This window comes from Austrofundulus limnaeus, unplaced genomic scaffold (genome assembly GCF_001266775.1).
Source record: "Austrofundulus limnaeus strain Quisiro unplaced genomic scaffold, Austrofundulus_limnaeus-1.0 Scaffold111, whole genome shotgun sequence".
Lineage (NCBI taxonomy): Eukaryota > Metazoa > Chordata > Actinopteri > Cyprinodontiformes > Rivulidae > Austrofundulus > Austrofundulus limnaeus.
Window position 1 is genome coordinate 1,113,226 of NW_013952513.1, and position 11,498 is coordinate 1,124,723.

Sequence of the window (11,498 nt, forward strand, 5' to 3'; positions counted from 1 at the left end):
CAGTTTGTAACAGAAAAAATGTGACGGGAGCCTTAACATAAACTTTTATTGTTTTTCAGAAACCAGGAAATAAATACTGTTAATGAAATAAACAGTATTTATGAAATAAATAACCAAATAACCCTAGAAGAGGAAGATGCCACTTTATTTTCCGTATTTGACCAATTTTCTTACACAATGACGGAAAAATCGGAAGGCTGTCCGTCATTTTGACAGATTGCAATTAACGCCCCTGACCTCTTAAGGCTGGAAGACTTAAATAAACAAGCCAGGTGAGGCGGAGGAAAAAAAACCCAACGAGGCTTCACAAGACAATTCTGTGGCATCACACTCAGACACTTTCAGCTTTACGCACGGAGTAGGTCTACATCACAGAGGTGTCTTATTTAATCTAAAATAAATAAAATATTCCCATCTGATCATCATCTCAGATCTAGACAACATACTGAATGCATCTCCAGCAGCTGACAGCACATTGAAGAGATAAGGACAGGAGGCTTTGGAGCGTCTGTGAGGAGCAGCTGAACCAGTGGCACAGCAAGAGCGAGCTGCTGGATTTCCTCCTGCTAAAGCGTCAGCTTGTGGGATTTGGAAATAAAATCTTGCTGACATCTGATCACTTCAACTGGAGAAATGTTTTCTGATTTTAAAACTTTGGCTGAAGTGGTGCTCGTTATTCCAACAGTGTTGCAGCAGAGCGTGGGTTTAGTCTTCAGAACCACTGGCGCCTGCAGATGTAGACTCACTGTGTAACTGGAGATTTTCCTTAGAGTTTTTTAATTATTAGACTTTTTATTCATAAATCAAATCCATGTTCTTCTTATGTTTTTATTTAATAATATTTTTACACAGTGGCAGCGGCGCAGTGTGATTAACAGCTGACTGCATCACTGCCTTCATGCCTTTCCCTCTTCTCTCGTCCTCCTCAAAGGAGGCAGACAGAAATAAGGAGGCATTATCTAATGTTGCAAACTGCAGCCACTAAATGATGTTTGTAGATGATTTTTTTAGTTTGTTTTTTTGTTTTACTTTTTGTAAGGTAACAGTCAAAAGCGGGACAGTGTGTGTGCGTCACATTGCGAATTGGGCCTGGTGTGGGTCAGATGTAGGGCTGCCACGATTAATCGATTAATCGACGACTAATTGATTATTAAAATAATCTATGACTAATTTAATAATCGATTAATCGTTTTCTTTTTTTGTTGTTGTTCTTTACTTTGTTTTTCTCTCCAAACTGCTTTGACACCTTCCACTGCCACATCTGCCTTTCTGTCCTTGACACACATGCACAGTAGTTGTAACTGGGGTAGGCCGTGGACGTCACAAGACATTATACAGACAGACTCTGGGATCATGGCTACCTGACAACAGAGCTCAAAAGTGTGGGATCATTTTAAGAAAATGAAAGAGAAACCTGTGTAATATCTGCAGAGCAGAACTTGCCTTCCACAGCAATTATTTTTAGTTAACATATAGATAAAATCTAACCATGGTTATATAATAGCAGCTGCATTCTGACGTGATAAGCTTTATGTTTTATATTCACTTAACATATGATCTGTTTAGTCGACTAATCGAATAAATAATCGGTGATTAATCGATTATTAAAATAATCGTTTGTGGCAGCCCTAGTCAGATGCGCCGTTTTTCAGCACCATCATGTGGCCTGTAGTGTGAGGTCTGCTGATGAGTTTTTCTCCGATAAAATCTGATGAAATAGTCAAGGATTCACAGGGCAGACTAAAGAAAAAATCATAATGCCTCTCTGGTATTGTTCAGGGGGCCAAATGTGGAGGAGGGCCGGGTAGTTTGGGGACCACTGCCATAGACGATTAAATATTTCCCCCCATCTTTACATCTGAAATAGAGTGTCTTTATATGTAAACATGTTACTGAACTGTTAAAGAACTTAATTAGTTCTGAGACAAATTTATCTGCTGTTTATTTTGTTTATTTTCAACAGAATTTTTCCCCTTTTATTTCCCCAAACTTTTTAAAATTAGATTATAAAAATCCAGGACACACTGGAGGGACTGTGTTCCTCGGCTGGCCTGGGAACACCCTGGGATTCCCCCGGACGAGCTGGCCTAGGTGGCTGGGGAGAGGGAAGTCTGGGTCTCTCTGCTTAGGCTGCTGCCCCCACGACCTGACGCCGGATAAGTGGCAGAAAACTGACGGACGTTTAATTATAATTATACGAAATTACATTTTTAACAATTTTGCTATGTGTATTTCATTTTTGCATTATACTGTTCAAAAAAACGTTTTTATTAAATATATACTTTTAAATATCGTACAAATCTGAGTGACTTGAGATGTTGTGTCTTCTAAACAAGTGGCATCCTCCTCAAGTACCTAGCCATAGAAGTTTTTATTACTATCAAACCAATATGTTGAACCATTTGACCAAATCTGCAATATAAGGCTCATCATCCATACTGTTCATTATAATGTATTTTGTGTGTTATAAAAAAATAAAGAAAGAAACGCTATGCATTTCTTTTAAAAATTTGCACATATCGCAGCAGAGATATATTACACACAGCCACACCAGCTTTTTTAACTTAACAATTAAACAAAATTTGAATCTGTGTGTTTATACTAAATCTAGGCACATTTTATAATAATATTGAAAATCAAATCACTTTCAATGAAATGAACCCTTTGAGAAGCATTGATTCAGCATTTGAAAAAACACCAAGCATCTACTGTAGATGCCTTAATAAAATCATGATAAAATAATGCAATATTAGCTTTCCAGCACTTACCCAGGTCTTTTCTTTGCAAGGTTTTCCTCTTTCCTTGCTGGGCATAAACCAGAGCATCTTTGGCAATCATCTCAACAAACAACTCCTAGGTGAAAAATAAAAACTAATAAATAAAATAGCAAATGCTGATGAATGTTTTATTTAAAAAAACATTAAGTGACTTTTATAAAATAAAATAAAATAAAATAAAATGACGTTTTAAAGTATTTATGTGTAGTGCAGTGGGGTTTGTTCTAAATTTGGGAAAAATGTAATACACGATTATTATAAGTAAATATTCATTATAGAGTTGTGATAGAAGTCATCACTGAAACAGAGATAAAGGTATGCCTGCTCATTTTACCGTGGCTTTAGCGATTATAAACACAGACTCCTGGCTGGCGAGGGACACGTCTGGGTCGGTCTTCATCAGAGCTTTGATTCGGGTCAGCGGGAGTTTGGACAGCCGGCTGTGGGACGCGGCTGCTGCGGGGCCTGTCGGCTGCTGACTCCGGTCCTCCGCTTCGACACTGCGGTTCTCTTCCTCGCTCCCACACCGCTCAGAGTCCGGCTCCATGGAGAGGACCGGCGTTGCTACAGCTACTGACATTTTATGATTATTAATGAAACGTAGTATAATCTTTATATAAAAATAACACTTATATCTCTTACAGGTTATTTGTCACACATGATGACATTAGCAGAGTCGCTATCATGTGCTTCCGGCTTTATGGTAGAGCGGCCTGTGCTCATTGGTCAATCAGGTCAGACCCCGCCAACATACGCTCATCATTTATTGGACAGTTGCACAGTCTTGCGTTCCCATTGGCTTAAATGAATGTCAGTCAAAGCACGTTGCCACCTACAAGGATCCTGCATTCCGCAGCTGGTGTTTGATGGAAATTTGTGTTTGTAAACGCTTCAAAGGTTAAATAAATAAATAAATAAATAAATAAATAAATAAATAAATAAATAAATAAATAAATAATTTCAACTTTGATAGAAATAAGTAAAATCACCTCATGTTTATTTAACAGGAAGACAGGAAAGTGAGTTGAAGATAATAAAACCAATTAAAATGATAAAACGTAAACTGTATATATTGTCAAATATGGAGCAAGTTTACAGCCATTTTTGGCTTGTTTTGCTTTGTGCTGCCATCACCTCTTGAGGAAACTGAACTCTGTCTTTTTAACCTGATTGGTGCCATCTACAGGCGTTCTTCTGCCAAAACTAGTAAATCTGCACATGTACTTTATTTTATTTTACCAAGGAACTAACAGTTTGATTGTGGCTTTGTTTTTTTGCTTTTTAGCTTTTCTACTCAGATGTTCAAAGCACTATCTACAACAGGTAAAGTATTAGATAACCAACACCACAAATAATCTAAACTAACTTTTTAAGTGTAACTGGGCAAAGTAACAGTCTTAAAAAAGGGAAAAAATGTGATGTGAAAAAATAAATAAAAATCAGCACAGTTCAAATGAACACTGTTTTGTATTATTATAATTAATTTTTACACTGCTTTTCCATCTGCATTGTTACACTTCACAGAATGTGTTTTTCAACACAGAACACAACTGTTAAAGCATCAAGGAACAGTATGCAGTAATAATGACCATAGAGCTCTATGTAAATAACCATTTAATGCAAAAGAGACAGCAGAGGAAAGGTTAATAAAATAGCATTCACATGGGCTGCTATGACGTCTTTTAGATTGTTGCTGTTGTTTAAAATGGCAAAATAAATCTGCTTTGGAAAATGCCTCAAGCTGACAAGCCTTTCGATGGTCTCTTGTGACAATTTGCATCCAGGATGCTCAAAGTGTTTTACACTGCAGACATTCACCCATGCACACACATTCACACACTGATGATGGCAAACTACAATTGTAGCCACAGCTGCCCTGGGGCACACTGACAGAGGCGAGGCTGCCGTACACAGGCGCCACCGGACCCTCTGACCACCATCAGTAGGCAAGGCGGGTGAAGTGTCTTGCCCAAGGACACAACGACTGAGTCGACTGGACGGGGATCGAATTGTGACCTTCCGGTTCCAGGACGACTCCCCTAACCACTCTACCACAGCCGCCCCAAAATTTCCAATAATCTCCAAATTAAGATAATTAAGACTTCTCCGCAAACCCTCTAATTTATGACAACAGCTCCACAGAAGCCCAATTCAAAAATCCTTGAACTTTAGATTTTGTCTTGTTCATATTTCTACCTCCAATCAGAAGTATTGCTCTTTGAAGTCAACAGAAAGATCAGACTGAGAATTAAATTTAATAATACCTCAGATTTAAATGTGTCATTAAATTCACTGACACTGAAAACTGACCAGCTGTGATTCGAGTGATTACTTTTCATGAAGTTTATTCAAGCTGTCAGCTAACATCTCCAGCAACAGATGGTGAACATCTTCATGTGCATAAGGGCTTTAGTCTTTGAAAGTATGTTTTCAGCATGTTTATGAGGTCAGTTTGTGCCAGGGGACATGACGAGCACTCCACTAATACACCGTATTAATAGGATTGCGGTGAGTGGTTTAGTCCACTGAAGCTCACATGTTCGGTCACAGTCAGGTGTTAAAGCCTCGGAGGCAGTCATGAAGGACCCACAACTCCCAGGTAAAACCAGCTTTTTTCATTTATATTTGTAATACATCCACTGTTGTGCCATTTTAGCACATTTTAGGCCACATATTGCAATATAGTTATGTTTTGAATATTATTTGCCCTATTTCTTCCTAGCACATGGTTTGTCCCTTGTAAGATTATTTACTTTTTAAGATTTTTAACCATATTTTTTAATACTCGGAAACCATAGATTTTCTCATCATTTATAAATTACCTGCCAGCACCCTTTAATGGCTTGTAATAAGTTAAAGTGTGTAATTTGCTGCAGATACAGCAGGTATTCAAAAATAAATTGGGCATGATAATTGCATTTACACATTTGTTAATTAGACCTGACAAGTAAGTTAAGTTTATGTTGTTCATCTTTCAAGAAAACAAAGCTTCTAATATGTATGGACAATTACAATAGCTAAGAAAAATATGCATTATTGTGTTAATATTAAGGTTGCCTTTTTTTAAGTTAGATCCAGTCTGTTAATATTCAGACTTTGTTTTAGAAACTTTAGAAACTAAATTGTTCTGCCAATTCAACTAGCCTACCCAAAAATAACTGTCTACCTTTAGAAGTGACCCACAAATAGTTAGTCTAAGAGAAGCAAGTAATCCTCGTTGTCCTTGGAAGTTTGCCAACCATCAGCTAAATTTAGCTAACAGTAACCAGGAAGTACCACAGTATCACTACAGCTTATATGTGGAAAAAAAGTTGTGTAACAGCAGCAGATCTGTTCTGTATGGTGTCGTTCATCTCACATACAGTGCATATGATCCATTTTTGAACGATTAGGTGTTCTGACAAGGAACCATCTGGTCTTGTTTTAACATCTCAATCGGCAGTATTGTTCAGAATTGGCATGAAAGTCAAGAAACTGTCCTGTTTGACAAAAATCAAATGCTCCAGCCAAAGTTTTAATCAAAAACCGTACACGATTTCAAGACTTTGTCCAAATAATAATCAGTTCCCATAGCGGATACTGGAAAGGCCAATATGATGTAATATTCAAGTCGAAAACAAATGTGTTACAGGCAATGTGATAAAATCTAACTAACATAACTAATACAACTAACACTGCATGTGTCGAATAAAAGGAAAGTGTCTCCTGATGGATTAGCATTGCAATAGCATCATTTTGTTTCACAATGAAATAAATCAGGGTAAATTTGTTTGCAGCCATTATTTCAGGTATCATTTTAACCATCAGACATTTATCTATCTGAAACATAAACTAAAAAGAGAACTTCATTAAAGGATGACGTACAAAAAAAAATCTTCACACAGGACTGAATGAGATGACACTGAGGTCAATCTCATTACCACTGTCCCAGAACAGCTTTACTACTTCTGTCTGGGCACTAATTTTCCATCAGAGTCAAAAACTGCTGACAGACATTTTGATTTCTTTTGTCCATTTTAAAGGCAACAAACCCTGGCTCTGGCCAAAGCAGAAACCGAGCAAAAAATCTGATGGCAGCTCATCAAATGTGGAAAAATCAGTGTCAGCCCTTACTACTGCTGACGCCTGTGCCATCCCCCAGTTGACTGAAGCGGAAAGACTGAAGCAGACCCCGTTTGAAAGGATTATCTATGACATGGCCCACAATGAGAAGATCATAAATGACCTGATGCTGGGCCGAAGGGTTGGCTTTTATGAGCTGCGTGGAGAGATCGGCCATGGCAACTTCTCCACAGTAAAACTGGGGATCCACTCCTTGACAAAAGGTAAAACAAAATCTTTATTCATGTGGCTTTAACTCCATCTTTTATTTACTTATTTATATGATATTTTCATTGTCTAAGGTAATTTGCACTCTTTAAAAACGTTTCGTTAATTTAAAAGAATGTAGGTTTGGTCTAAGTAACTTGTTCTGTGGGTTTCTCAGCATGCTTTGTTACACCATGAGGTTGTATGTTGCAGAGGATCTTTCAAGTACTGGCCCTCAGTGTGTACAAAACAGAGGAAAAGTGAAGTTTAATATAATCTCAGATAAAGTTCAGGTTAAAGTCTAGTTTTCAGTGTTCAACCTTCACAAAATACTGATTTTATGTTGTTTTTTTAATCCCAAGTATTTAGTAAAATGTGCTTTAAATTACTGGAAAATGCAGCATTTTTAGTAGACATTTTAGAAAATTTCCCAGTGGTGTATGCCCCTGGATCCCCCTACAACTGCTTCGCTCCACTGCTGCTAGTTAACATGAACAGGTGTTCCTCATTGCTGTCAGCAGATGTTGGCAGACATGAGGTGAACTTCTGTTATTCTGTTTCAAAATGATTACATTGTTAACTATTTTAACTGGTTTTAAAGATATATAATATTAAATAAAAACTGTTTCATTTGGCATGTGAATGTATGTAAAATGGCAGTGAGATTTAGAATGTTGCGCAAGGAGCACCACATGAAAGCTTGCCTAGGGCGCCAATTGGCTAGATCCAACCCTGAACACACCAATGAAGTTCTGACACACAATGCTTGAAGCATAACGCTGTAAAAATTAGTTCTGGGAGTAATGCACAAGAGCAGCAATTTATTTCATTTTCATCATGCACCTGCAAAAAGTCTGATTTATAGTCACAGATAAGGCCTCTTCCCCGTGTGTGGCGAAAACTTCTTAGTTTTCAATTTTCTGTCTCACATCTTGTTGCAGTATAGTGGAGAGAACGAGCCTTCTCATTGCCTGTGAATCAAACTTTAGTCCTCATGTCTATTAACACATCAAATCTTTACCTTTGTCATTCACCTGCTGTTGCAGAGAGAGTCGCTGTCAAAATTGTGGACAAGCTGCGTCAGGATAGGAAGACTCCGCCTTTTGCCTCCTCGGAGATCAGCTGCATGGAGAAGCTGAGTCACCCCAACATTGTGCGCCTTTACGAGGCGATCGAGTCCAGCAGAAGGCTGTATCTGGTGATGGAGTACGGCAACGGTGGAGACCTGTTCTCTCGCATCACCACTAGAGGGAAGCTCTACGACCTGGAAGCCAAGCTGGTCTTTGCACAAATCCTCTCTGCTGTTAAACACATGGTGAGACTCATTCAGCCTTCTATTTTTTGTATTTGTCTGTGCCTCATGTGGCATGAGTTATTGGAGTAGGGGTATTTATTACTTTCAAGTTGTGAGCAAAGATCTTTGGTTTAGAGGCTTAATCGGTGGATGAAAAGAGCACGAGAACATGTAGACACAGATTTCTTCCCACCATTTGCATTGAAAGAGATAAGGAAGCTTGTGACAAATAAATTATGGATACAGAGGATGAATTAACAGGACTATATTAACATTTCTAATGTCACATGAAAAAATGTAATGTAAAATCAAAGGAGGAGTGAGTCGTTTCTAAAAATGCTTTAGGATGTTCGTGCAGGAGATCAAGCTTTAAGTTAAGCTGAAGAATAAATTCCATTTTGTGATTCGTTGCTTGTTCAACTGTTTTCAAATCAGTCATACAACTGAAGAAATAACAATCGGAAAAGACACTGTTCTACTCATCACAAGAACCAAAAACACCTGGTGTCAGTTGTTATTTCTTAAACAAACTGTAGATAATTGAGTAGTTGTGTACACCAACCTTAGACAACCTTAGATGCAGGAAGTACTCAGCCAAGCTAACCATTTTTACATTTTAAGACCAAGGACAGGAACGAAAAAAAAATTTTGCTACTCAAAGCATTTTTAATAGCAGTTCAGGCAATTCAAGTATTATATATCTCCACACAGCATCACAGTCGCATCACTTTATCACATTATATACTGTGTAGGCGCTTGTGGTGTGGTGCATGTGTGCTACACATTGTGGCCAACTTACACTTTAGGTGGAAACTTTTCACAGAAATCGTTGATTGACTGTGATGGGGTGATGGAGAAAACCAGAAAACATGTTCTCTTCATTATACTCTGATTTGTGGCTCCAAAAAACAAAACAAAACAAAAAACAGTGGCTACAGTTGATTCTCACACTGGAAGGTGAAATTGTTGAGGTGAATATTGGTTGAAGTCTGCGAGTTTGCCACCAGATGTCATTAAAAATAAAACACAAAAAGAGAAACCAGGCACAGGGTAGAATTTGTTGGTGTTCACAGCAAAGATTTCAACCTTCAGGTTAACTAAGCTCCAGATGCGCAGTCTGTTTCCCGTATAGAGTCTTTTTAGGGTGAGGTTTTTACTTTTACCTGTGTGAAATTATGTCAAACTCTTTGCTTGAAGTGATCATTGTGATTTTTTTTCAGCACGACTGCAACATCGTCCACAGAGACCTTAAAGCAGAGAACATCTTCTACACCACCAGTTACTGCATCAAAGTAGGAGACTTCGGCTTCAGCACGGCTTGTGGCCCGAACGAGCTGCTCACAAGTTTCTGTGGCTCTCCACCGTACGCTGCTCCTGAGCTTTTCAAACAAAAAGGTTACACGGGACAGCACTCGGACATGTGGGCTTTAGGAATTCTTTTGTACTTTATGGTGACGGCGACTTTACCCTTCTTTGGGGAGAACCTGGGGAGGCTGAAGCGCTGCATCCTGCAGGGGGCTTACACCATCCCTGCTTTTGTGCCTGACCCCTGTCAGCTGGTCATCAAGGGCATGCTGCGGGTTGTGCCTGTCGACCGCTCCTCCATCTCACAGATTACAAACAGTGCGTGGCTGAAGGGGATTGAGTACCCTCAACCGTATGCCTTTTTGCCTTCGTCCCCGGCCCACTTTGCTCAGGCCAACCAGCCTCTCAGTGTGGAGGAGCAAGAAGTGAAGACCTTCATGTCCGCTTTAGGCATCGCAAAAGTCCATTTACAGAACAATCCCTGTTTAGACTGTAAAAGCCCCTTGACTGGAACATACAGGATCCTCCTCCATCGGGCCCAGAAGAGGAGGTTAGTGGAGGCTGTAGGATATTCAGCACTTCACCCTGAGGACTATGAGAGTCTGAACAAGTGGTCTGAATCATCTATTGGCAAACATATGCCCTCCGCTGTCTGTGTCATATTATAACAGAAATAAACTGTAAAGGACTTCCTAAGAGACATTTTATTCATCGCTCCAAATGATCTTATACACCAGTATGTCACATGTGGATCAAAATGTCCCACACGTGGAGGATGAGGTAATGAGCATGCTGTTCTGATTACAACGGGCTTACTGACACAGAACATCATGTCTGAATGACTGTCAGCATCTTCGAGTCCCTCTCATTCAGAACATAAACCCCTCTGAGGTAATCCAGGACTAGAGGTAATCCTGATTAGGGAGACAATTAGAACATGCATGGTCTGACGGAGAAGTATGATCAAATATTAAATATAGGATCAAATAAAATATAATCTGGCGTAACTGAAATTGTCTTAAATTAAATTAATGTCATAGAAATCATTGCAAATGTATGTCCTGGGCATTTCCTCATATTAAAGGAGACGTATCCTGCTTTTAAATCCTTCCTTTTTACATTGAAATCATTCAGTTGGGATCTATATAAAGTGGAACTGCAACGCTTTGGTCTGAATTCCTCCTTATTGTAACTCCACAAGCCCCTCTTTCATCCCTTTTTTTGAGGTGTGTCTCAAAGCAACTGGTTTTGACGATAAAATTGTTTTTTGTAAGTTCAGACCTTATTTGGCAGTTCTGTTGCAAATTCTGTGATGTAATAGTTCAGAAAACATCAACTGAACATGTTGAAAAATATGACCCAAACACAATGTAAAGATACAGTATCTTTGTAGAACTATGAGTGACTAAATACAACTTTTCTGCACTCCTACAGACTCCAACTGCACAACAAAATGTATTTAATGGCAAAAAATGTGGATTTTGCATGATACGTCCTCTTTAGAAACATCTTGGGTACTGACAGTGTTTTTTAATTTTTTTAATGACTGATTAATATGATGTTAGTATTTGTTTCAAGGCAAAATGTTGGTAAATTTACACAAAAACTGTTTTGTACAGTGCCTGTCTGGTGACATTAAATTAAAAAAAATTGTGTGACCATGAGATAAATACTGCGTGACCATGCAATAATAACAAGTGACCACAAGATAATTTTAAGCAGCATGTACAGCCTGAGATGAAATTGCTGAGTCAGATTTTGAATATGCTGTTTTTGTTTCAAACTGTTCAAAGGAAGCCTACCCCACACTTAAT

The 11,498-nt window shown here is 38.6% G+C and overlaps 2 protein-coding genes across 3 annotated transcripts in view; one reads left to right on the plus strand and one right to left on the minus strand.

Moving 5' to 3' along the window:
• pole4 (polymerase (DNA-directed), epsilon 4, accessory subunit) overlaps positions 1-3,471 on the minus strand; it is a 5,376-nt gene extending 1,905 nt beyond the window's left edge. Inside the window, exons 1-3 of one of the 2 annotated variants that reach the window (XM_014014218.1) lie at positions 3,420-3,437; positions 3,112-3,347; positions 2,769-2,853 (exon numbers count right to left, since the gene is read on the minus strand). In XM_014014218.1, coding sequence (XP_013869672.1) covers positions 2,769-2,853; positions 3,112-3,324 — 298 coding nt within the window. In that variant the 5' untranslated portion in view covers positions 3,325-3,347; positions 3,420-3,437. Of the gene's footprint in view, positions 1-2,768; positions 2,854-3,111 lie in introns of both variants that reach the window. The other variant, XM_014014217.1, reaches the window with a different exon arrangement.
• Positions 3,472-5,339: 1,868 nt separating this feature from the next.
• On the plus strand, positions 5,340-10,850 carry LOC106521576 (serine/threonine-protein kinase NIM1). Its single transcript, XM_014014219.1, has 4 exons — positions 5,340-5,376; positions 6,800-7,102; positions 8,132-8,400; positions 9,600-10,850. Exons 1-4 carry the CDS (start codon positions 5,355-5,357, stop codon positions 10,350-10,352), a joined length of 1,347 nt encoding a protein of 448 aa, XP_013869673.1. The 5' UTR covers positions 5,340-5,354; the 3' UTR covers positions 10,353-10,850.
• The last annotated feature ends 648 nt before the right edge of the window (positions 10,851-11,498 follow it).

What these genes read in the sequence shown, in the direction of transcription:
- LOC106521576 (XM_014014219.1), top strand. Translation starts at nt 5,355, where the DNA reads ATGAAGGACCCACAACTCCCAG. An exon ending in GAAGGACCCACAACTCCCAG is followed by an intron (nt 5,377 to 6,799) that starts GTAAAACCAGCT and finishes TCCATTTTAAAG; the next exon opens with GCAACAAACCCTGGCTCTGG. An exon ending in GATCCACTCCTTGACAAAAG is followed by an intron (nt 7,103 to 8,131) that starts GTAAAACAAAAT and finishes CTGCTGTTGCAG; the next exon opens with AGAGAGTCGCTGTCAAAATT.